The sequence below is a fragment of the Notamacropus eugenii genome, chromosome 5, assembly GCF_028372415.1.
Source record: "Notamacropus eugenii isolate mMacEug1 chromosome 5, mMacEug1.pri_v2, whole genome shotgun sequence".
Classification (NCBI taxonomy): Eukaryota; Metazoa; Chordata; class Mammalia; order Diprotodontia; family Macropodidae; genus Notamacropus; species Notamacropus eugenii.
This window is the reverse complement of record NC_092876.1, coordinates 115,720,651-115,748,208: the sequence shown is the minus strand read 5'-3', so window position 1 is coordinate 115,748,208 and position 27,558 is coordinate 115,720,651. Positions and strand designations below refer to the sequence as shown.

Here is a 27,558-nt window from a genome sequence, read left to right as displayed (position 1 = left end):
CTGTACCATAAAGTTCTTCTTACTACCTAACCCTTTATATATTTCATATACTCCCTGAATACTGGAATGGGAAAGGACTAAGAAATTATGTTCATCAAACGCCTCATAAGGAAGGAGGTTGAGAAGGTTGAAATGATCTAAAGTCACCAATCCACTAACAGCAGAGCTGGGATGAACCTCAGCCTTCTGATTTCTAGTTTAGGTCTATTTTTACCATGATTTCATTCTTTCCACATCTCACCTATTTCATAGCTTTTCTGATCAAAGGCCCTACATGGTTTCTACTCCAAATCCTCATTTTTCCCCTCATTTTCTCCCCTCATTTTCCATGGTCACTTGTACAGTCTTACACTTGTTTCCAACAGTCTTTCTACTTTAGTAAAATGAACTCAACTGAGACAAACACACCAGTTTCTTCATGCTCTGCCTATAAAGATACAAACACTCTTTATCAAGAGAAAAGAAGGTGATGGAAAGAGAGAATTGATTTTGCCAAGAATTTTAGAATATTTGCAATCAAAATTCCAAATAGATAAAACAACTATATGGAAGACTACTGAATTTAGAAACTTGGATTTACATTTTAGTTTTGCTAAATTCAAATTTTAGCTGTGTGACCCTGAAGAGAATACTGAGTCTCTCTAGGCTTCAGTCTTTCTCATCTGTAAAAGGAGGGAATGGACCATATGATCTTTAAGGTCTGCAGAAAATCTTAATTTTGTGTGTGTATCTACATGTATACACATGTGTATCTATATACATATGTACACATATGTATAGAAAATAGATAAATGGAAGGAAGGAAGGGAGGAAGAGGAGGGCCAGAGGAAGAAGGAAAGAAAAAAGGAAAGAAAAAAGGAAAAGAAGAAAAAGAAAAGGAAAGAAGGAAGAAAAAGAAATATATATACCTAAACTTCTAGCATGTGATAAACAAAACTTGATCTCACTTCTCTCGATTTTAGGGGACAATGTTAAAAAGTTCCACGGGGAAGTCAGAGGCCCCAGCTGTTAAGGAACCAAAGGATCTGAACAAGCTGTACTCTGAGGAAGAAATCAAACCTATCCATTAGCCATATAAAAAAATGTTCTAAATGAGTGGTCTCCAAATCAAATGGAAAGAAATCTGTGCAGCTATATATTGACTTAGAAAACCACAATTAACTATGTTGCACTATATATTTATTAATTTTGTTAAACACTTCCCATTTACATTTTAATCTAGTTCAGGCTGCAATTGGGAGTTTTACAGAGCCATGTGGGCTTGACACCTCTGCTTTAAATCATTAATAATTGGGGAAATGCAATTTAAAACAATCCTGAGGTACCACCTCACACTCATCGGACTGGCAAAGTTGATGAAAAAGGAAAATGACAAGTGTCTAAGGGCTATGGGAAAATGGGTACATTAATGCACTGTTGGTGGAGTTATGAACCGATCTGGTTATTCTGAAAAGTATTTGTTCAAAAAAGTTATTAAATTATGTATCCCCTTTGATCCAGCAATAGCACTTGTAGGTCTATAGCCCAAAGAGATCAAAGAAAGGACAAAAGGACTGATGTTTAAAATATATATATTTATAGCAGCTCTGTCCGTGGTGGCAAAGAATAGGAGACTGAGAATCTACTCATTAATTGGGGAAATGTCTGAGCAAGCTATGATATAGATATATAGATAGATAGATAGAAAGATAGATAGATAGGCAGACAGACAGACAGACAGACAGACAGACAGACAGACAGACAGACAGACAGATAGATAGATAGATAGATAGATAGATAGATAGATAGATAGATAGATAGATAGATAGATAGATAGAAAGAAATGTGATGGAATGCCACTGTGCCACAGGAAATAATGAAGGGCATGGTTTCAGGGAAACCTGGGAAGTTTATATAAACTGATGCAAAGTGAAATAAAGAACCAGAACAATTTAAGCAATAACAATAATATTATAAAGATAATCAACTCTGAAAGTCTTAGGAACTCTGATCCACACAATGACCAACCATGATTCCAGAGGCCTCATGAGAAAATAAGCCACCTGCCCCCAAGAGAGAGGCGATGGATTCAAAGTATAGACACACACAGACACAGACACACACACACACAGACACAGACACACACACACACTTTTTAATTTATATTTTGACTTGGCCAATCTGGGAATTTGTTTTGCATGCCTATACATATTTGCAATAGGGGATTTTGTTCTTCTTTCTTATTTAATGGAAGGAAAAGAGAAGGAGGGAAAGAAAGATGAATTTTCGTTTAAAATTATTTTAAAAAATAAAAATAGAAATAAAATAAGAATGAATTTTGATAAATCATGTGCTCACTGGAGTTTGGGGCTCACATGAAGCTGCAAAATGTAAGAATTCATACCTGTTCCAAAGCCTATCCGTAGTCCTCCCAAAAACTGATTGGTTAATTTGTGGTGGTCCCAAACAGTGAGCTCTACACAGGCTTCTTTTAAATCTCCAGGCCTAAAACCATCATAGACCATCGTGTGGTTGAAGAGAGGATTGGTTGTTTTTCCTACAGCTCTTGTCTTCTGACGACTCTTCCTACTTGTATCTGGCAGGATGGTACTTTAAAGAGAAATGATATGGGGAGACCACATTTCATAAGTCAGTCAATGTGTTTGTATCCTTTCTACTCACAACGAAGAATTGTTTATATTACTATATAACTCAGCGTAGGCATATCGTATTGGGGGAAGTATTAGACAAAGGGCAATTATGACCTTTTTAAAAAGGAAAATAGAGTTACTTCTTAATTATCCGAAAGAGGAGGGAATCAATGCTATACAAAAATCAGTAAAGAAGCATTTATTATATGCCTATTATGTGTGAGGCACTACACTAGGCATTGAGCATACAAATACAAGTAGGAGTGGCAGCTTCGAATGAGTTCGATGACTCCCCCCACTCTCCACCTCATATTTCCATTATATTTTATTTAAGCCATAATATTAACCCATAACATCTTCCTTAAGCGCACGCTGGCAGGGCCGACAGGGCAGGTGGTCTGTGAGCATTCTAAGGGGACAACGAACAGCTGCCCACAAATAATCCTCCAGTGAGATCATTAACATACAGTTAGTAGAAAGTTGGTTGTATAGGTAAGTGCTAGTGAAAATTATTTCCAAAATTACCTTCTCTCTTGCCTACTTGAGTGTTAAATAAAACCTTGTGCATACATACTTCACTCCTCTCAACTACCTCTCTAACCTGTTCTCTATGAGATACAAGATCACCATGTAGAAAAATAAAGCTGGCCACCCAAACCTGTTCTACAACAACCCCAAGAGCAAAGCAAACCTGAGAGGGATGTTACCATTTGACAAAAGAATTCAGGTGGTTTCCTCGGAGGTGGGGTAGGTCAATGCATTCTTTCACCCAGATGTGCACTTCTCCAGTGGTAGCAAGTTTTTTACCTACAACCGAAAAATGAGAGAAAGATCACTTTCAGAAATCTCTGCCTGGCTTTACTGCTTCTGATAACTCCACCTCACAGGCAGAGCACCTACTTTAGTCCAAATATTCTACAGTTGTCTCTCCCAGAATTCACAATCTTATTAAAGGCATCTAGTCCCTCTCTAGCCAATCTGCGCCCAGGGAAGGGGATGCAAATCTAATCCAATCCCACAAATACTTAATAAGTAGTCACTCTTTACAGGGTACTGGGAGTACAAAGCAAAATGATGAAATTTCCTACCCTCAAGGATAATTATGTTATGTTATATATAATTAGTCATTTATATCATGGTATGTAATATAATTATAATAGATTGGAATATTCCAACAAGGAAAAAAATTTTAAAACTCCCCTTGTTGCTCTGTGGTCCTCTGTGGTGAATGCAATAGGGGACGTTGGAAAAATGGACACTGATTTCTAAAAAGAAATTTACTTTTTAAGGCTGGTTCTCATGTTCACTAGTGGAAAGTAATCCACTGCAGCAACAAGTAACTTTAAAATCATCAAGTGTATAAAGCTAGATTATAATTGGCTCTACAAGAACCCATACTGTAGAAAGCCTACTAGAGTTCAAGTTCACCATTGCCATTTAAACTAGGCTTCAAAGATGATTTTTAAAAAAATTTAAAATTTAGGTTTTGATTTTTTTAAAAAAGGAGTATTAGGGAGAAGAGGCATCATGTTATCTCATCCAAACTGCATGTCTCAATCCTTCCACAGGATGCATGACAGGTGTGAGGTGGCACAGGGAGATTGCCCACCTGGGAGCACAGTTGGAGGAAGATAGCTGATAGGGTGGCATCCAAAATGCTGGAGGAGGGAGGGGAGGAACAGTGTGAGTTGGAGACAATTGTGGAGGCAAAAAATTGGTGGGCGGTTGCTGGTGGCCATTTTGGACACAAGGTACTAGGGAGCCTGGACCAAAATTCAATACCAATCAGATGTTATTAATTTAGTCAGATATATTTCCCAATTATATTACACAGAAAATAATGCTATCACACATGGCTTATAGTTGAATAGACTGAGGTGGAACTTAACTTTCTTAACATAAACTACTCTTTCTTCCCATTCTAGCTAGATGTAAAGTGAGCCCTCCACTTGTGGATCTCTCTGATTTATAAACTTTCTTCTTTTTTTTTTGACATTTAAAAACATCTGTATTTTGAAAATACCATAAATATTATCTCCAGAACAGATAAACGAAGAAATGTTATGTCCTTTATTTACAATCTCCTCATTGTTAACTCAACAATATTTAAAGGCACAGCATAGCAAATGTAAAAGGTTCACCACTGATTATAAAAAATACTGCCCAAAAGTTTCCTAACTCACAATGTTTGCAGAATAGAAATTTATAAAAACAACCAAAATGCAACAACATGGAAAAAGTCAAGATTTGCTCTTATCCATGTCTTTCTCTGGGTCTTGCTCTACAGCTTCTTCTTGCTGCCATTTCTTCCAAGGTTTGGCCATGGCCAGCAGTTTGAAGTTGGGTTGCTGCATCTTCTGGAAAGATATAATGGTAGTACTCTTCCCAGTCAGCATCAGACCCATCTTCTGCCTATACTTTTCCTATCTTCCTAACTTGCTCTGTCATAAGTTTGTCCATTCTCTCTTTTTGAGATTCTGTTCCAAATTCATCTTCAAAGTTTCACCAGGATTCTAATAATGTGAGTCTTTCTTCCTTTTCTTCACTGTTTCTCATCATTTTGTTGGCTTCTTTGTAAATCTGTCTGCATTGAGTTAACCTTTCTTCACTTCCTGCAGACAGCTCAAATAGGGCAAAACGGATCCATACCTTAACATGTTGTGTTTGTTGCAGCAATCTCCAGTACTTTTTTCTTTTCCAGATTTTCCTTGTTCAGTTTCAAAATCAAAACAGGATTTCTGAAGCACCTCTGGCATGTCCAAGTGTGGCTCACCAACAGCTAACTTATAGATCACCTGGACTCTTGATATCTCCAAGAACTGTCTCTAACTCAGCAAATTTGATCGATGATGTGCAATTTTGGGGGGCAAATTCTACAAACATTTCATAAAGTTTCCAGTACCAGTCAAATTCTCAAAACTGCAACTCCAATTCAATGTAGGTTGTAAATAATTTGTTTTTGGGACACTTGGGAGATTCCCAAAGCTCTTCTGGCAAATGGTATATTTTTCTGTCTTACTTCAAACTGAGCATACAGTAGCCACATTTTAGCATATGTAAAGTTTTTGTGAGGAATCAGTTTGAGACAAGCTTGCTATACCTGTCTGGATCTTCATAAAGGGCACAGTTGATCCAGAGGTAGAAAGGAAGAACAAATACAATCTTGAGTGAGTAGCAGCTCTCCTCCTCCTCCTCCCTTCCACCCCCAAAAGCTGCCTTTTTTCCTCTGGGTTTACAGGCTACATTTCTTGCCCAAAGATCAAGCCTCAAACTCAATTCATTCTGGAGATCATACATTGGACAAGTCTCCACCCACCTAGCACAGAGTAGATTTAAATACTAACTAGTCATTGTTTCTCTTTTACCCAGGAACCCTGAGGGTCTTCTCCTCCCCGTTTGATTTTTTTTTTTATTAAAGGGGCCATCCCTTGAGCAACTACTTAAAGAAGCCTATTCATTGAATGGGTGTATCTCACTCGAAGCATCCTGGGCCATCTCCAGCCATCCAGATGAATATCAGACCACTGGATCAGGATAGCTCAAGAGAAGAAAGTGAGGCTGGTGACCTTGCACAGCCCTCCCTCACTCAAATCAAAGTCAACTGCAAGTCATGTCATTATCTTGATGTCACAATCCTCTTCGAGAACAAAGGACAAACACAATATATACCTTTTCCAGTGTCTCTTCTCTTGGACCAGTGGCACATTGGCAATGACCCTTTCATACACCTCTCGCACAGTGTCTGGTTCCTCTGCATCCCTTTCCGCCAATCACAAGTAATCAAACCAGGCATCATAACTGTGTGGATTGGCCTTCACCTCCTCTTCATACTGGAATCTCTTTTTGCTCATAATGATGTCTTCAATACCTTGCCTACCCCCAAATTTCTTTTCAAAGATTGTGTAATTTTTAAAGATCTCTTGGGCTGCCTGCTTTGAAATGCTGTCCAAGGCATATTTATAGATCACTTGTGCCCTTTTAAATTCTTTCTGATTTTCTTCAAACTTTGCAAAGGCCACATAGAGATGTTCATCCATGTGCTCCTCTCCAAACAATTCTACAGCTTCTTCATATACTTTCCTTGCATGAGCAAAATAACCACATTTTTCTTCAAAGTGAGAATACTTGATCCAATTCTTAACGTTAGGGTGTACCAGGACAAGTCTTTGGTAAATGCCACGTGCCTGATCCACCTCTTTATATCTCAGTTCCAAGCTGATATAGGAATGCCAGGCTTGCTTCTTAGGCTAGCATTCTATTCAGCATTCAAACACTTGCCAGACTCCTGCAATGTTTCCCAACATCTCCTCCATTTAGGTGTATTTGTGCCAGAACTGACTGACCTGGGGAAGAGCTGTGATGGTGTGACCACAGACATTTCTGGCATGGTTACTTGTTGATTCTTCATTTCCATTTCTGCGTATCTTAGCCAGAGAGTGATGTTTCTGTAGTCCACATCTAAGGCATACTTGTATATGGAGTGGGTTCTTTGAATTTCTTTCTGTTTCCCTTCCCATTGGGTATATTTTATCCAGTTACTAATTACAGTTTTATTCCTCATTTTTCTCAAAATTTCTTTTCCTTAGTTTGTAATTATTTAGTTCTTCATCTGTGATCTTCTGTTAAGGAGGTGGTGGTAGAAACTCAAGCTCCCTTTCTTTAGATTCCCTTAAAAGCTGTTCTGCTGTGATCTATACTTCAGCAGGGGCTTTGTTTTTGACCTACGCCACTTTGGGGATCTGCTGCTTTCTGGCTGTGGTGAAGGCTGCCATGTCTTGGTGGATGGGCCCGAGATAATTCAGAGCCTACCTTCAGAGCTGGCTACAATCAGTAGGCATATCCTTTAAGCTCCCCGAGACAGCCTTGACTCAATTAAGAAACTGAGGTCAACGGTCTCTCTTTCACAGTGAACAAGATGCCAAGGGAGCAGGGAGAGTCTCTCAGCCTCCTTTATATCCAGATCTGCCTCCCTGACAGCAATTGCTGGGACCTCTCCTGGCAGCAATCCTGATCAGTGGATATTTAATGAAGTGGTAGGCTAAGAGTTCACAATTCCTCCTGGTAGGGGAAGGGGAGTCCTGGCAAGGGGAACCATTCCATTCAGGACTTCTCTGGCTAAGTTTCTCCTTTGAAAACCAGGTCCCTCCAAACTTTGATGAAGGGAGCAAGGATGCCTGGATCACTGCTAGTAGAATAGACTAACTTAGCTGACTTCTGTTGACCCTGGGAAAACAGAGAAGCCCAGTCCAAGCCTTGGGAAGGGCTGGAATAGGATGACATTCCTCAGCTAGAATGGGCCCTGAGGACTTTCTCTTTAACCCAGCAGGAGAGATAGCCCTTTGAATCGAGAAGGGAATATTACAAATTAATATTAATAAATAAATGACATAGCATTAAAATTAACTTTCCTCAATGAAACAGAACAAACCCTGAATGAGTTTGACTAACAAAAGCCATGATGTTTCTGGATGACAAGAGAGTTGAAGGAAACCTGAACATGAGGCTAGATCTCAAGGTCTTAAAATATTGACACTCCTCAAAAGTTAGTCTGCTGCCAGAGTTCAGCACTCATCACTTTCTCAAACCTAATTACTTCAAACTGTAAGCAAGATTGGTAAAAAAAAAATCTTACTATCTGATATACTGTGAAAGTCTTTTTTAATAAAGATAATTACATCAGTTTTTAACAATTAAATCTATAAAATAGGAGAATCGAAGGCTGCCTGATCACAATTGTCCCACTCAAAATGAAACCAGAATTCAGTTCATTACACCTGAATCTATTTTGCCAAACGCTATTATACAGAATGTCTAAGTAATAATTTGAATTATTCAGTATTATCCTTTTTGAGGACCAATTATTTCAAGCACTTCCTAAAATCTATGGTTTTAGAGCTAATCCTTCTATGTCTAGCTAGTCTTCACTTTTCAGAATATGGAGAGAACTCCTATTCTGTTCTAAATCAAGAGAGTTGTATTTTCAAATTCTGAACATTTCTTCTCCAAAGAGTTCTTACAAGAGTAACATACATACATAAGGCTACTATAGAGAAAACTTGATCAAAGTATACCTTACAGAAAAAAAATTTATTTTTGCAGTTTTAAACATACTGCCCTGATGTCAGATATTGAGTTGTAGGGAATTGTAGGGAACAGAATACCATCAGAGAGCAAGGAATTGTAGCCCTACGTTTGTATAAGGATCTCTTCCCATTCTGCTTACAAGAGGATTTTGACATAAAGAGAAAGTAGTTGTTTACAAAAAGAAAAAGCAAGTCAGGGAAGCCATGCTAGAGGACAATTTAGGAAGATGCTGATGGTAACCTGAAACCCCCAACAATATTAAAAATTTAAAGGATTCATTATAAAATGAATCTCCAACTTTAAGGCTAACACAGGATTATGTGGATAACTGGGATTAGGACCTCAGGTTCTGGAAGAACAAAAAAAAATTATCTCCTAAATTTGTTGAAATTTCATGAATCTCAAAGTTCCTTCCCCTTTTCATGAACCAGGAAATGGTTGACATTTAAAATCCAGTTTTGGTGGCCAAGAAGTCAGACAGTTCTCAACATGCAAATTGAACATAATCTAAGTTTTAGTTTAGGGATCCAATTATATCTGAATTTACAGACCTTTAATTCAAGATCATTTCCTAATTAAAGTTTCAGTCTCAAAACTAGGAGGAAAACTTACCCTTTAGCTGCTGCTTCTCTCAGTCAAAAAAAAATATTTTTCCACACTCAGCCTCAGTTAGTCATTTGGCATTTGTTAAGAATACCTTATCGGAAGAAAGGGCAGATATTCAACTTCTAAAATTGGTGGAAAAGGCGGGTGGAAGGAAGCACTTGGAGAGAAATTGGGGTTAAGATCTTGGGGTCTAGGGAAAATAAAAACTATCTTTAAAATTCAAAGCCCTTCCCTGTGAATTAAAATTCACAGCCACCCCTTCCTTAGGAAACTATTTCCAACTGACAAAGCACGATAAGGGAGAAGGAACTGAGGGAAGCAAGAGAACTGGAGAAGAAGGGGTTAAGACAGGCTAGAAATCTGAAGACTCGATCAAAGAGGTAGCAGGTCAAAGGAGTGGGGGAAAAAAGGGTAAACAGAGTAAAGGATCAGAGAAGGAATTGGGGAAAAGACTGAGCCTGATGCCATCAGATGACTGAATTTTAGTGGAAGGATCAGTTTGGGCTTCTCGCTGCCTTAAATCCTTCAATTTCTGATAATTGAAAGATGTATATGGGGGCCACAAGGATTCCCCAGCTGAATTGTTTTAGACCAAATATCACAGAACTTAACTTTTTGCTCTCTCTCTCTCTTTTTTTTTCCATCCCTTATCCCATGCTATAAGGAGTTTTTCTAAGGGAGTTCCTTTTGGCACACTTTGTTTTTGCTATTTTGGAGATGTGTATGTGTACGTATGTATGTGTTATATATGTGCATATATATTATTCAAATTATATTATTCAAAGAATAATTGTGAATAAATTATTCTGAGAACTATAAACACTCAGATCAACTCTAAAGGATCTGTGAATGAAGATGTTATCTGCCTCCAGAGAATTAAGCAGAGTAGGGTTAAAAATTGTTTACCAAATGTCATCCTATAAGAAAATTTAGAAACACACTAATATTCACAATATCAAGAATTTAAATTCATGGAACAAAATTCTTTTTTTTTCAGAAATGATTTTATTTGGAGTATCCAAATGGAAAAAATGAGAGGAAGTACTTTCCTTATGCATGCTGGGTAGATAAATTATGAAGATGCTATAGGAGAACAGACTTAAGAGGCAACCACGAGATGGCTAGGTGATCACAGAAGCATGGAAGTAATGAAGTGTATCTTAACTCCTCTGTCCTCCTAGGACAATGTTTATATGCTCTAGGCAGAGAGAGATGAAATGGGGGATTGAGATATACTTGAGTACCTCAGGGGGATGTGTCACATTTCTTACTGGCAAAGCACTGTAAGGTCTAGGGGGACCTGAGGACAAAGATGCTTTCCTTTTCATTGAAAGAAAAAGTCCTAGTGTCTAACTATCCCAGAATACTCTCTTTTTCATCTAACCACCATTTAGTTAACAGTACCCTAAGCTTGATCGTAATCAAGCCATCTTCATGGAAGTCCTGTCTGCAAACCAGACTAGTTCTTGTGATCAACTCCACAAACTAAAACCACTGTAATCCCCTTTTTAAGGTGAGAAGCATTAACAAGGATTTAGCGGTATTTTTTCTAACTACTTACTGATTTATTTTCTTAACTAGGTACCTAAAGAGTAAATACCTGGATGACTTACTATACAATTCTAATTGCAAAATACAGCCCTGCAATGATCAACAACTTTATTTATAAAGAAATGGATTAAGACTTATTAAATTTTGAGATTACACAAGGGTGGGAAAGATTTCAGCAAAACATTTGAAAGTCTCTCTTGCAATTCTTGTGTGTAAGACAGAGAGATATGGACTAGATTTTAATACTCTTAAGTAGACTTGGAACTGGCTGAATGAATGGAACTCAAGAGAAGTCATTAATGAAGATGTCACCTTGAAATGGAATCTCTAATTGAGTATCTATGTTTGGCCCGTGTCCTTAATATTTAATTAGAGATTTGAATAAAAGCATAGTTGGTATGTCTACCAAATTTGCAGATGCCATAAAGACAGAGATACCTGAAACAATGGATAATAGAGTCAGGATCTAAAAAGATAATGGCAAGATAGAACATTGTGCTAAATGATGAAATTTAATAGGTATTATTGTAAAGTCTAGCACTTCAGTACCAGTACTAGTAATTTTATTGTCAAATTCCTAAGATGGGGGAGTCATGCCTAGATCGTAGTTATGGGAGTTTTTAGTGGGTTCCATGTTCAACATCAGTCAACAGGATGATATGGCAGCTGGGAAACCTAACATCATCTTACTTGGGATAAAGTGATGCACAATATTCCAAAAGAAGAAGGTGCTCTACTGTGTCTTGGTCAGCCTACATCTAGAAAAGAGCATTCAGTTTTGGCCAAGACATTTTGAGGATATTGGTTGACTGAAGAGGATAAGTACGAAGGGTGATGAGCCTAGAGATAATGCCATATGAGAATTGCTAGAGAAAATGAGAGACTTTAGTCTGCATAAGAGAAGACTTGAGGGGAGACAGAAAAGCTGTCTTCAAGTACATATAGGACTATCACATAAAAGAAGGGTGAGGTTTGCTCTGCTTGGAGCCAGAGAGCAGAATGAGGAAAATTTTTTTAGATGGTAGAGAGAAGCAGATTTAGGTTTGGTGGCAGGAAAACCTTGGTAAGATTAGAGCTAACTGAGAATGGAAGAGGCTGCCTTGGGAAATGATGAGGGAGGGGACTTCCCCTCACTAGAACCTGAGTGACAACTTCTTGAGCAAGGCGGTTGTCTGAAGCCAGGATTCTTGATCAGGTAGGTATAGGTTGGATGAGATGGCTTCTGAGGTCCAGCTCAAAAGAATCTGTAATTTCTGTGATTCTGGAGAACATGCTGGATGTAAGAATTAGGACCGAAAGTGAGTTTGAAGCACTGGAATAATGCATCAAAATGAACAAAGTGAAATTGGCTGGGCATAAATGTGAGGAAAGAGGGAATTGTGACTGACTGACCCATGTAATTTTAGAGAGACTTTAGAGATTTTCTAGGTCAAACCTCTCACTGTGGTCCAATTCCCTTTACTAGAGCTTTAGTAGAAGGATCAATTTTTATTTCTGCAACCCCTGCATGTGGTAGGTGCTTAATGAATATTTAGTGAAAATAAAATTTTACCCTATGGACCTACATCATTTCTACTTTTGATCTCCAATAGAAGAGAATACATCTCCTCTGTCATGTGAGGAATTAATAAATAACCTAAGTGACCTCCGATAACAGCACCTATCTACATCCAAGACATGAAACACTCTTAGTACAGTATGAAGCAGAGATGTTTGCTGCATCTAATAACCAGTATCATTATGTCACAGGTAACGTTATCCTCAGTAGTGATTGGTCCCCTGTGCTGTGGGTAACTTTCTGGGAGACAATACTAGAAGCATCCATGACAGCGCCCAAAACACATGCAGTGGAAGTTCAACGTGGAGAGTGAGGGTGGAGGTTGGAATGACTCCAAACAAGAGAGCCATCATGGACAGAAGTACATACCTGAGAATGGCTCTGGGACATACTGGAGGGCTATTTTCATTTTACCTCTGTTTTCTGCTTCAAGGGCAATTGGTGCTGTCTGGAAATTAAGAAACATTGGTGACAACCAAGCACAGATTGTCTGTAATTCACTTGAGGTGAGAAAATCCCTTTAAGGGAATCCTGTACAGAATACTGTATTCTGTAATACTGCACCATTCCTTTGTACTGGCTGTTCCCCGTGCCTGGAATAATCTCCTTCCTCCTCTTGTATTCTTAGAGGCTCTGCATTCCTTGAAGACTCACTTCAAGGATAACTTTTACTAAGGAGGCTTTTCCTGATTTGCCTAGATGTGAATGCCATACTCCTCTAAGGTCACCTTCCATTTATTCTGTATTTATCTTGTATGCTCAGATTCATATATGTTGTTACACTCATTAGAATATGGGTTTTTTGGGGGCAGAGGCTGTTTTTTCTTTCTTTTCCCAGTTTTTCTTTGCCCAGTTCCTGGCATAAAGTAAGGATTTAATAAATGCTTGGTGATTTGAATCATTTAAATATAATTAGCATTGTTTAGTTACTAATTATAAGCTTATGTAATAATATATTACATTATGTTACTTAATATTATATATAATAGACTATATATAATGTGTAATATGTGACAATATGTAACATGTCATATAATATATTATATATAATAAGCTTGCATTCAATTGCACTTTAAAAATTTGCAAAGCACTTTACATCTTTGAAAAGCGGATCCTCACATAACCTCGTCTAGCAGGTTGCAAATGCTATGATCTCTATTTTACAGATGAGGAAAGTGAGACTTAAAGAGGTAAATGACTGGCCCAGGGACACAAAATTAGTAAGTAGCTGAGCCCAGACTTGAACTGAGGATGCTGAACTCCCAAACCAGGATCTTTCTAATGTACCGAGGTAAATAACAATGATTTCTAATTATCACTTTAATTCAATAGGTAGCTGCCTCTCCGTGCCTTGTAAAGGCTCTTCCTGAGTTTCTAAGGCCAAGACCTGATTCATCAACTGGCGGCCAATTCCCCAGGTCAAACCCTTATGTTAGTCAGTTAATAAACTTATTAAGGCCCTGCCAAGTGCCAGACACTGTGATAAGTGCTGGGAATAAAAAAAAAAAAAAAGGCAAAAGACAGTCCCTGCCCTGGAAGAGCTCATAATCTAATGAATCTGAACATATCCATCTGGTTCTTGGAAGGCAGACATACAGGTTTGCATTTGGGAGTTTTTCTCCTTTAGCAGGACCTATCCTGGCTTCCTGGGTAGGCAGAGGGAAGATCCCTTCAGGAACCCAGGGTCAGTTCACTGGTGTTCTTTATTAACATATTTTATGTGTGGCATTCAAAGCTAGAGGGGAAAAAAATTTTAGGGCTAGGGTTAGGGCTGAAAGTCTGCTTGAGAAGTCTAAAAGTACTCACCTTGTTCACCATGTTGACTCCAATACAATAATAAAAAAAGCTTTAATCATCTGGTCCTACTCCCTGCTTCTGTGGCTAAGGAAACTGAGCCTCATGGAAGGTGACTTTTCTAAGATCATTTAAGTAATAAGTAAGAGTCAAGATTTGAACCCAGACCCTTTGCCTTAAACCCAACACTCTTTCCACTACTCCATGTGGTCTTCTAGACACCTCCTTTCATTACCAAAAGTATAAGAGTAAAAAAACTAGCTCTATTTCTGACTGCAAAGATTGCCAAAGACAAATAAGCTGGGTGTCTATTTATCAGGTTTTACTGTAGCATTGGGTGGCTAGGTAGCACCATAGTGCACAGAATGCTGGACTTGGAGCTAGGAAGACTCATCTTCAAGTTCAAGTCTGGCCTCAGACACTTACTAGCCATGTGACCCTGGGCAAGTCACTTAACACTGTTTGCCTCAGTTCCCTCATCTATACAATGATCTAGAGAAGGAAATGGCAAACCATTCCAGTATCTTTGCCAAGAAAACCAGTTTGGGTGCTGCCAAACCAGAATGCTATAAATAACTGAGAACTTACTCTGCGGTTCAAAGGGTACCACTTCAATTGTTTATTCTGTTTGTTGTCCCAGTCCCACGTTTCCAGGTCAAGTTCTACTTCCCCAAGGAAACTGTTGCGTTTGAACGTGTCCCGATGCCAGACAGAGAGGTTCAGTTTTTGATTCTTCAGACTGTGCTTGTCAATTTTATACTGCAGCAAACAAAGCGAAAATTAGGAACGTTTCAGTCTTTTCACACCGATGATAACATATTTCTATTATGCTTTGCCATTCACAAAACATTCCCATTATGACTATTATCTCATGAGTGAATTAGGGGGTATGTCATGACTGCCATTTTACTCAGAGAGGCAAAGAGATTTGTCTAAGGTCACACAGTCTGTAAATAGTTAACAGGATGGTGGGAATGGAGAAGAAGTCATCAACACAGAACAGATTTGTTTTCTCATACAGTATATCAAGTCTTGCTGGTGTTCCAAAGGTAGGCTAAATACAATGCTGTTTTCCCTGCAGCTGAAATCTACTCCTCTCAAAAGATAAGTTCTTTTTCCTCTCTAGAAAGAGGAACCCTAGTATGTGTGGATACACGCACATAGACGCACGCATTATTGTTTTCTATTGTAACTAATTGTTAAATTAGGATTAAAACTTTTTCTATTTCCTCATTCAGGGACCAGCCCCTATAAGTCAGTCAGTCTCTGAAGGATGACAGATGATAGATGAGATCGCCCAAATCCTCCTGGGAACAAGCTCCTCAAGACTGGGCAGGACCTCAGCAAACAGGAAGAACTTACTTCTGTTTAGCATGTAAACAGAATCTAAACTAGGTGAATTCCAGCCCTAAAGCATTAAGTCTATGCCCTCGCACCCCTCCACTGGAGTTTAGGGTAACCCAGCTTATGAAGGAGAAAACCAACCAGTGTTCTCAATAGAGAAGGATTCCTTTGTCCAGGAGGCTGGAGGTGGCTGAGTCTCGTGATCAAGCCACTTCTCAGCAAGAGAGGCTGAGGGCTTTCAGTCCACCTCATTTGAAAATCCACTTCCTCATTAACTGTTTACCTAAGAGAGGTGATTTTTACCTCTCAGGGGACCCCCTTTTCTAAGCATGTATTAAGGCATTAAGGATCTCCATTAGGTGTCTTTGCTTACTGAGAGAAACCATGACCATCAATTTATTATCTGTTAATCTAATTAATAAGTTAATGATTAATTACCCAGAAACTCTGTCTCTTGGGTTTTCATTTGTCTTTACACACACACACCCACACTCACATACACCCAATAAATACACACACATACACACACACACACACACCCGTGGGGAGTATAGGTCTGTGTGTGTGTGTATATGCATATGAATGTGTATGTATTTATGCATATGTGTGTGTGTATGTGTATGTGCGTGTGTGTATGTGCACGTGCGCCTCAGCTGGGAATGAGGAATATCTACTGGTGCAATTTTAAGGACCACAAGGCAGTTAATCCTTATGGTAACCAAAACCTTTTTTGTTTTTCATTTTGCACATAAGAAAATGAACTTCTTTTTTCAACTAGAAAATAGAATTTCCTGCTTCCCAGGGTCATGCCTTACCTTGAAAAAAAAAAAAAGCTAACTTATGCGCTTTCGATATACAGGGTGTCACAATGGTATTAGTGTAGTTTTTAAATTTTAAAGGCTTAAATATTAACATGTTTCTTTTTAATAGCTTAAACATAATAGCTTAAAATTACCCTGAGATTCCTGGGGACACCTCACATTACCTCATTCGTTCCTCACAACAACCCTGGGAAGTGCGATTATTATCTCCTTTTTACAGATGAGGAAACAGACGCCAAGAGAGAGGCTGAGGGACTTGCCCAGGGTCATGTGGCTAGTGAGGGTCTGAGGCAGAATTCAAATACAAGTCTTCCTGATTCCAAGTCTAGTACTCTGTCCTTTAGAACCGCCTAATGATGGATGTCTGCAAAGGGTTTTAGAAAAGTAGTGATATGAAAAATTTCCAAGCCACTTATACTTGGATTTGGAAGTCAGTTATCTATTTTCTTTTTCATAGCAGATTTAATTACTAATAAAAGCATTTTCTTAGACCATTTAAATTAATCTAGTTAGTTGACTTGGAGTAGGAGGAAGTGTCCCAGAGACATGTCTAGAGATGCCAGGGAATGTCCCTTGGTCTGTGACTTAGTATTTTCTACAAGGTTAATGATTTACACATGGATATTTAAGAACTGACTTCCTTCCTGGAAGATAATGTAGCTAGTGGCCAGCATTTTAGCTTAGTCTTCACCTGGATAGAATTCTGTGCATTTTTTTTCCTTCAAAGGCATTTTTTCCCTTATTTATTCCTTCTGCCCCACAGAACTGAATGCTTTGTGTGCATCACATACTTCTAGAAAACCTAAACTCCACATGCCCTACACTGGAAGGATCAAATATTGCTGCTGGCAATACTGCTGAATGCAACCTGATCCAGATTAAACAGGAAACTATTAAATGAAATTTTAAAAATACAATAGGATATAGATAATGTTAATATGTGATCTTCTAAGTCAACAGGCAGCCCATCAGGATCCTTATGTAAGGTTTAATGGCCTCCAATTTTGTAGGAGTTTGTCAACACTTCTCTACACCACAAGCAAACTGAACTACTTGAACTGATCCAGGAACATCCTGGGCATTCTTTTCTCTGTGCCCTGTGAACACACCCCTTCCCTGGCCTCCCTCTGAAATATCATACAACCTTTAAAGCCCATTCCAAATGCCACTATCTCTAGGAAGTTTTCTGAGATTCCCCCAGTCACTTACAATAACTTCTCTTTTGGACATTACATAATATTTACTATGGGTTTATTTATAATGATTTTATGCACTTCCCCCTCAAGATTTTAACGTTCTATTTCTCTTAGCACCAAGTATAGTGCTTTGCATGTAACATGTACTTAATAAAGATTTGCCAAATGAATGAATTTAAATGTATATTATCATTTATGATTTAAAGCATTGGACTTGCAATCAAGAAGACCTGAATTCAAATTCCACTCCAGACCATAAGACTTTGGGCAAGTCATTTTATCACAATCAATTTCTGTTTCCTCATCTATAAAATGATGACCTCAAAGGATCATTATAAGGATCAAATAAGATAACATAGGTAAAGCGCTTCATAAACCCCAGAATGTTACATAAATGACAGTTATTGTAATTATATATTCTGTTTATACATACCCGCAGTATCTCATTATATACAGGATTCAAGGTTTTCTTCATCACAAGTGTCTTTTTCTTGCCCATTTTACCTTTGTCTGGTAACAAATAGGTCTTTACATATCTAGAAATTGAAAAGATAAGGTGATGAGAAGAAAACAGTGGTTTTATTTCCTCATCCAACATTTTCTTTTTTAGTACTTAAAATATAAACAATGGGTCGAAGCTGTGGAAAGGCCCATGTAGGCTTGTGTAAGAGGCAGCTGGGTGGCCCAATGGATAGAGAGCTCGGCCTGAAATCAGAAAGAACTCATTTTCCTGAGTTCAAGTCTGGCCTCAGAAAGTTACTATCTGTGTGACCATGGGCAAGTCACTTAACCCTTTTTGCCTCAGTTTCCTCATCTGGCAAATGATCTGGAAAAGGAAATGGCAAATCACTCCAGTATCAAGAAAACCCCAAACAGGGCCACAATGAATTGGACATGACTGAAAAAATCACTGAATAACAAACAAGGAAAGAATTCCTAAAACTCTGAACTAGCTAGCGAAAAGTAAAAGGGAGGTAGTGGTTCTTCCTCACCAGATGTCATCAAGCAAAGGTTCAATGACCATTTGTTGGATATATTGTAAGAGGATTTTTTTTTCAGGTATGAGTTGAACAAGAGCGCCTCAGAAGTCCCTTTCACCTTTGAAATTCTGTGATTCTATAAGCTTACAAGACATTTTAGGGAACAGAAAACCAGAGGTAACTATACCTAGAGGTTTAGAGTTTCAAAGACTCTCATTAGGAAACCATCTAAACAGATATCTAGCAATATCATAAGCTTCTCCTACTAAACATTAATAAGGGATTCCCTAACATGCCATCAATTTGAAGAAAAAAAAAAAAGGTTGATGACTTTTATATTTGATTTAGATCCGTAAGAAGAAAAGAAAAGGTGTCCTACCAGAGAATGTGACAGCATCAAACAGAATAATGAGGTTATCTTTCAAGGAATCCAAAGAAATGTGCTTAGTGGATCGCATAACATTTTCATAATTAATATATGAAAGGGAAAACTCAACACTCACTTTCTCACTATTTTAATACTTTATTACTTTGTGAACAGCTCTATGTGTTCAGATTGCAGTCTCCCCACCTCAGGAGACAGCCCAATAACATTCTAATTTTGTGGCTGTTCAGCTTGTTCAGTCATATGTTACTCTACAAGACCCCATGGACCATAGTGTGCTAGGCCTTTCTATCCTCCTCTATCTCTTGAAGTCTGTCCAAGTTCATACTTGTTTCCATGACACTATCTATCCATCTAATCCTCCGCTTTTTTTGGATATGACCAAAAGAAGGATAATCACCTTATGGTCAACCCTCTAGGGATGAGCCTCTCTAAATTTGCAAATAACAAATCCTCTGAGATGGCTGCATTATTCATATTGCATATTTCCATTGGACTGGAACCAATTACTGTATTTTACATCATTATATCTTCAAATTGTGACAATTTTTATCTGCTAACCACTTCTGGGGAATTTACTCATTGCCCTTCCACTCACCAGAAGGCATCAGAAATGAGATTTTCATGAGTTTAGCTACTGAGCACATAAAAGGATTTTAGAAATAACCCTTGTTGGGTGTAATATACATCTGTGGGCAAAATAATAATTTATGTATTCACACTAATTGAGAGTTAGCTGCATTTAGACACGCTGTCACCAGGCCCGGATTTGAAGCCTTTCCAGATTGATATAAGTTACCAAAACTTGGGCTCCACTGGCACACATTTTTGAACCAAGGCTCACCTCCATATCACAGAGAAATATCAAGAGTTGGATTTCAGTGGAGGCAGCATGTTAGGACAATAGCATTTTAATTCCATTTGAAATCAAGGGCAACAAAACTGATTATTTGAAGTGAAGTCTTTTTTCAGACATGAAAATTTATCCATGTGGACTCAACTCTTTTTTTTTTTTTTAACTACCTCCCTGTCAAAATTTTGACCCTGATTTGACTATTTTTCAGCAAGTCCTTAGAAAGTCCCTTTAGTTTAAAATGTTTTGGTTTGGATTAGGGAGTTCAGTTCTAAATAAGCCTATAAACTGTCTTCTTCAAACTTCTTTCTTGAATTTAGCTCCCTAGAAGATCATTTAAAAAACTGGAAACACTGCCACTATATTTCTCCCCATTTTCTACTTGGACAAGGTGTTGTGAACTTGATAGAATACAGGAAACTCCAAAATTCACTTACGGGTCAGAGCGCTGTCTTTTAACATCTGCCACTGCTAAGTCCTTGCACTGGGCCACAAAAATATGGAACTCCGTCAACGAATCCACATAATCAATGGCAAACTGAACACTTCCTTTAACATCCAGATTGCCAAAGTCTCCACTGTAAACACTCATTGCACTTCCACTCACCTGAAAGTACCAGGAATGAGATTTTCATGAGTTTAGCTGCTGAGCACATAAAAGGATTTTAGAAATAACCCTGGTTGGGCGTAATATACATCTGTAGGCAAAATAATAATTTATGTATTTCAATTTAATATGGAAAGATTTCAACCCAGCAAACCAAACATGAAGCACAAAGCAATAAAAGTTAACATTTCAGATGCATTTTGATGACCTTCATATGGTTTTTTTAAAAAGAAGATATAATTATTCACAGGATGGCTCATTTGAAAGCAAGCTTAAAAAATCATGTGGTTATAAGTAGGCCTATTTTTAGGGCTATTTTTTTTTTGTTAATGGCCAAAGAGGTAATATACAAGCTATATCAGACACAGACCATAGTGACATAAGTTCTTGTATCAAATTTCTAAGCTGCCAGAGAGGAATTTCACCATGTTAGCAAATCACAAAGTCTGAAAAACTGCTTACTGAGCTTACACTCTGAAAGTTCAGGAAGGAATGATAATGAATAATGAATAAATGATACAAGAAGTTAAAAAAACTGCACAGGAGGTAAGCAATCAGATTATATTGATAGGGATTCAACAGGAACAGGTTCAATAAAGCCAAGGTCAATCAGAGTTTAAGCACAGTTAAGTGGCATGCCTAGAAATTTCATAATACCTAGCTTAATGTACCTCACTTCAGGCAAGAGATTATTCTGGTCTGAAAAAGTTAAATGACAATCAATTATCACCTCCCCTGTTTTACTCTTTCTTTCTTAATTCTTATTGAATTATAAAATCCTTAAGGGTAGTGTTGGATTTCCTCTTTGAGTCCTCAGGACCTAGCATAGTACCTGGTATATGGTGGGCACTTAAAAACGTTTTCTGCATTAAACTGAATATCTTAAATGTGTTAGGGGAGCTTTATGTTGATTGGAATCCTACCATGAATCCTATGAAAGAATGAATCACCCCCAGAATTTCTTTTCTATAACGCTAGATTTTCAAAAATTGAGTGTTTAAAGGGAGGGATCCAAAAACATACATGTACATATGCACAGATTATCAAAATCAAAACAAAAAGGTCATAATGCAATCTAGTGATGAGTTTTCCTGTGTATCGTTGCCATGCCATCATTCTCCTTAATTTCTATCCATGTGCTCCAAAGTCAGGGGTTCAAGATGCCCGATCCTCAGAAGTCAGGGGAAGTTGTCCCTAGATATTGCTACAATACTGAAATCAGGTTCTTAACCTGGTTTCATAAATAGATTTCAGGGGATCTGTGAACTTTGGATGGGGAAAAAATACATCTTTATCTTCACTAACCTTTGTTTCCTTTGTAATCCTATGTATTTTTGTTTTGCTTTTAATTTAAAAACATTATTCTGAGAAGGGGGTCCAAGGAATAAACCAAACGTAAAAGGAACCCATGACATAAAAAAAAAAAGTTAAGAAGCTTTAGTCTGGATGATGGCATAAACCCAAATGCTAGCTATCTGATCAATGTGGGGCCTTTCACAGATCCTTATCAACAACTAATTTCTGTAATAAAATACCTGCTAAGCCTGTGACCAACCAAGTAGGCAACACTAACACACACACATATGTACAAATGCATGCACACACAAATACCCACACACAATAAAAGATGCTTCCCTGTGATTTTGTCAAGCATCATACAGGAAATATTAATTATTAATATTGTTGGCCATCTGAAGTCATGTATTTTGAGACATACACAGACATTTAAATGGAGCTATTTCTTTTGGAGCTGATGCACAACTAAAAAAAAAATTTAGCTGGTTAGAGGCCAGTTGCCAAGTAGAAAGGCATTCTGGTGCTTGGGGTTAAAGAAATGGCAAAAATAAAGCAGAACTGGTTTACAGAGGGCAGGGATGGCAATGAAAGACTGAGCAAAAGCAGGGAACCATTAGAACTGAGCCTTTGTTTACATACAGAAGACAGTGATGTCATGCCAGAGGAGCTGCTAAGATTGGTTAAAGAGCTCGGGCTCTTCTTGTGTCTGCCAAGCTGGTAACTGCTTTCTGATGCGGTATCGGTCTCTCTTTCATCACTCTACAAGACATCACATAATGCAGAAGTTATTTACGGCCACGGTAAATTGTGGTCAGAATCTATGTGGAAGAGTAGAGAGGTAAAGTCTTATCTCTTAGAATCCCACTGCTCTGTGGCATTTCCCAGGTACATTGGAAACTCACTCTAAACACTGCCATGGGGAGAAACTGAGTATAAGGCGGGCTTCTGGCTTCAAACTCATCTAAGGGGATTGAGTTACTCCTGGGGGAGAACCTCGTCAATAGGCTAGAACCAAGGTGAGGGGACCCGAAGGTCATGTTGTTATGCAGCATTAACATCCTATGTTCCACACTCCAAGGCTTCTATTTTCTATATAGGATATTAACATTACCCCAAATGAGAAGATTCAAAGGTCATGGTCAAGATACAAATATTTTGTATTCCTTTCATTATTAACATGTCCTTTAACTTAGAGATCAAATCATTTACTTTAGTCTAATCTGGGGAAAAAATAGATCTATTTCTATTCTAGATTAATCCCATTTTCTTTTTTAAAATCTTACAAATTTCCATGTACTATTATGCTTATATATATATGTATACCCATTGTATTTGAAATTCAAAAAAGTAGTAATACATTTAACTTACATGTCATGGTGCATGTCTGTCTTAAAACATCAAATCGATACTTTAGTGCTTATTTAAAATATTTTTCCAAAGACTGGGAATTTGAGGAATGAAATTTATAGGGGAAAATATTGGAGATATAGGGGCCAGTAAAGGAAAGAATTTATAATGCTTATTTCAGAATCTGTCTTAAACTCATGAGTTAGCATCATCTAAATGCATATGCATATAGATAGATTTGAGTTGGAAAGGACTGTAGAGGCCATATAGTATATAATGTCCTATTAAAAATGAATAAACTCAGGTTCAGAGAGGTTAAATAATTTTCTGACTTGAAGTCCTAATTCACTAGATCACACTGGATCTCTGCATACTAGTTTTTATAGTACTAACCCCCTTCTAGGTTTCTTTTACAGCACAGAATACTGGGAAGAACACTGTACTGAAAGTCAAGAGACTAAGGGTTTCCAGTTTTGACTCTGTAGTTAACTTGCCTTAGGATCTCAGGTAAATAATTCCCCTGACTAGGTCGCACTTATAAAAAAGAAACGGTTAGGTTAGATGGCTCTCTAAGGTTCATTCTGGCTCAGACATTCTGGTTAAGCTTCCAGTGTGAGGTCCTATTTTGGGAGATGAATTTAGGAGGCAGTTAGGAAACTAAAGGTAGGGTGGGGAGAGGTATCCATTAAACACCTTCCTAGAGAAAGAAGTTAGTTCATGCCAACAGACTCATGCCATGCCAATCAAGGTCAATGCTATGAAACCAATTCTTATATGGGGTGAGAAGGGGAAAAGAGAAGAGTGGACTCCATCACTGCCACAAATAGCCTGTCTTTTTTTCCCCATGGTTCTTTAAATTGTCCAGGGCTGAAGAGAAAGGAGATACTAGAAATGATCCTATTTCATTTTCATCTCCCACAATAACCACTTCAAGTTGAATGATACAACTTCCTTCTTATTTAATACTTTGATAGATGTGTGACCTTACCAGGGATGCACTGCTTATACTGGTACAAGTCACAAGCCATATAGACCTCATTCTCTGCAATTTTTGTCCACCTCTTGCTGTAAATTCTGTCAAAGATTCACCTGATACTCTAGAGGCCTTCTTCTGGTTCTCTTCATTTCTGGATGCTAGTTCAGGCCTCCAATGCACATCTGTTAATCTTAACTTTAGCCTTACCTCAGTTCCAATATCTTCTCTGGTTCTATGCATCCATAATGTTGTGTTATCTATTACATTCCATGTGCAAATTCTCATTGTTCTTTAACCCACCATGCATCTGTCCACATATGTGTCCTTACGGTCACCTGAAATTGTGATTCTTCTGAGACTGTGATGTTCCGTGATTCAGTCACATGAATTTGATAATTTTTATTTTTGCTAATTTAATGCATGTTAAGATGGAGTGTCACAGGTATTCTACAATATGCTGTTTTAATGACTGGCAGTGATGGACATTTTTCAAAATGCTTACCTTCTGTATTATCCTATCCTTTGGCCAATTGCGCACTGGAGATTGAGTTTCTGATAATTTCAAAAAATCTTTAACTAATCACATTTATTAGGAATATTTTTCCCATTGTTGCTTTTCATTTCCTTTCATTGTGCATAGGTATTTTTACATAACTGAACCTAATAACTTGTCCCTGATATACATTTGTAGCATTAAGAAAGTCAAATGATTTCTTCTACATATTTAAGTGGTAAAAAATACTCTCTTTTTTATCATTTTTTATTTTATCATATGGATGAGCATATATACACATTTGTTAGTCTGTATGGAATTTATAATGATGTAATTTATGAATTGTAGATCTAAAATTTTTCTCCGTTATTACTCAATATTCCCAAGATCATTTATTAATTTTTTCTCTCCCTTCCCCCTCAATTTTATTAAGTTCGGCATATATTAATCTTTTATCACATGCTCTATTTTTGGAATTTTTTAGTCTCTTCCATTAGTTGGTCTATTTTTAGCCAAGTGACAGGCAATTTTAACAGTTGTTACTATATAATAAATTTTAAAGTCTATTAGCTTGCCTCCCTTCTGTCATCACCCTGCCACTCACCATTACCATCACTGCAATATATTTGGTATTCTTGTCTATCCATTCAAATTATACTGTCATTTTACCCACATCTATAAAATACTCCATTGGGATTTTAGCAGGTATGGTGTTAAATGTGTAAATGTCCTGGGGGGGGGGGGGGGTTGCCCTCATTATTATTCTATCCAACCACTAGTAAGGTATCTTTAAACATTTATTCAAATCTTCTTGAAAGTTTTATATTTCCTCTGCTATAGGTCTTTGTGTGTCTCACATCGGATTCATCTTAAATATTTAATATTTTTCTTTCTATTACGTAAAGCAATCTTTGTTAGTTGTATCTTCTAGTATATCTTTCCTATATGTTGATATGTAGTATTTCTGATAGTGTGCTAAAAAGAAATGGTGACTGGACATCTTTGATAGGAACATTAGGAAAGATATTGAAAAATCTGAGTTTAGACAGAGTTGTGAGGAGACTGGAAACTGTGCTAAATGGTGACGGGTTCAAGGAAGTGGGAATAATACATGACAGAGTATAATTTACTCAGTGCCTGCTATATGCCAGGCACGGTGCTAAGTGTTGGGGATAGAAAGAAAAGCAAAACATTGTCCCTGTTCTCAAGGGATTCATAATCTAAGCAGAGGGTAGGGTTGGGTAGTAGAGACACAACAGGCAAACAGCTATGTACCCAATGCATATATACAGGCTAAGTTGGAGATAGAACATCTCAGAGGGAAAAGCACTATGTGGGACCTTAGCTGAGATTTGAAGGAAGGTTTAGTCTGGAGAAGATTTGAGAAGGGCTGTAAGCTATCTTGAAGGATCTGATTACCTTTCATGCTTTCCCTCAGAGGTCAGAACTAGGGCTAAGAGGTGAATGTTGCAGAGACAGATCTAGGGTTCGTGTAAAGAGGAATTTCCCAACGATTAGCGCTATCTGAAGGGATTAGAAGGGTTGCATAGAGACTTAGTGGCTTTCTTTTCATTAAATAACCCCTTGTCAGGGATGATACAGAGAGAACTCTGTCAGTATAGTTTAGATGAGGTGGTTTCTTTCAACTTATAGGTTCTGTGAATCTGTGATTACCAAGAGGAGAATACTGGTATTAGATAAGAAGGACTCTGTCATCAGGAAGCATCTCAGGATAAAAGAAAGTAGGATATAAGTTCCCAAATATAGTCCTGTCTGATGTCCTTCTATTCAATTCCTCAGCCAAACTCACTGTCCATCTGTAGCCCCTTTCCAACATGGAGGTACTGATGCTTATTCAATGGGTTGCCCTTCCAATGGCACATCATAATATAGTCTTCATTCACTTGGGGTTTTCTGTGTGGATCTGTATGCCTCAATCTCTTGATGGAGTTCTGTAGTGCTCTAGAACTGATGCAATCAGCATGAGGTAATTCACAAACATGAGCTTTTCATTTTTTAAAAATTCTTCTCTTTTATATTTTAAAATATATCTGTTATATATTAATCTGTTGTTACTTCTGCATACATAGCCAGAATCACAGACACTTAAAAAACTCATGAGAGAGAAAAACCATAGCAATGAACCAGTATATTACCCAATTCTGTCAGAGGACAAAACACTGGACTTAATGGCAGCATAAAACCATATGAACTCCGCAGGTTCCTTCCCAGTTTCCACTTTAGAGGTGGTTGAAAGGCATGGATGTTATGTTACAAAGGAAACTTTAACTCACACTCCTAAAAAAATGCAACCATTGAATGGTTACAGGACAGTGAATCTAACCCAAGGATAAAGTGATACATGGGCAGAAGTTGGCTGGAAAGGACCTCTTATCCCCCAAATATACTTCCCATTCTGCTTCCTGAGGTACCTAGAACTCTAATAAGAGATGAAATTTTTTATCTTAATGAGGGATGAAATATAAATACACCTCAGAGAAGGACCACAGTGGCTTAAGTTCATACTAAGATGTAAACGATTGCTACCAGGACCTTGCTTTGGAGGTTTTGATGAAAGTAGGAAAAAAACCAAAGGGTACCACATGAAAAGTAAGGGATGGGAGGAAGGGATAAGGTATCCAACGAGGGTGGGTAAATGTCACAGGCAGAGAAGATTCAGCACACTGAATGTCATAGAATTCAGCTTAGGGCAAGCCTTGTGGGAAGCTCTGACTCATTTCTGCCTGAGCAGCCCTGGAACAAGGTATGCTATGTTGTCTGAAAGCTGGAATGATATAAGACTGGGAGACAACAAAGTAGTATCAGAGGCTGGTTTCCAAAACCGGTCTCTTTCATTCTTTATGTCTTTAGGAAAACATTCTAGTTCGGTCAGTTCTTAGAGAATCATCCTTCAGATGAGAAGTAATCACAAAAGCACTGCGTGTGCATGTGTGTGTGTGTATATCTATGTTTACCTGTTGTCTCTCTCATTCGATTGTAAGTTCCTTGGGGGCAGGAACTGTCTTTTGCCCTTTTT

At 37.9% G+C, this 27,558-nt stretch overlaps 1 protein-coding gene and 1 pseudogene across 15 annotated transcripts in view; both read right to left on the bottom strand.

Annotated features, from left to right (window-relative positions):
- The window catches only part of SYTL2 (synaptotagmin like 2), a 194,655-nt gene that overhangs the window by 2,225 nt on the left and 164,872 nt on the right, over positions 1-27,558 (bottom strand). For all 15 annotated transcript variants that reach the window (XM_072610652.1, XM_072610653.1, XM_072610654.1 and 12 more), the window contains 7 exons: positions 22,345-22,464; positions 20,240-20,409; positions 18,018-18,120; positions 14,812-14,982; positions 12,799-12,877; positions 3,338-3,437; positions 2,384-2,589 (listed from right to left, as the gene is read on the bottom strand). In XM_072610652.1, the coding sequence (XP_072466753.1) occupies positions 2,384-2,589; positions 3,338-3,437; positions 12,799-12,877; positions 14,812-14,982; positions 18,018-18,120; positions 20,240-20,409; positions 22,345-22,464 (949 nt within the window). The remainder of the gene's footprint in view (positions 1-2,383; positions 2,590-3,337; positions 3,438-12,798; positions 12,878-14,811; positions 14,983-18,017; positions 18,121-20,239; positions 20,410-22,344; positions 22,465-27,558) is intronic.
- Positions 3,444-12,792, bottom strand: LOC140505074 (crooked neck-like protein 1; annotated as a pseudogene).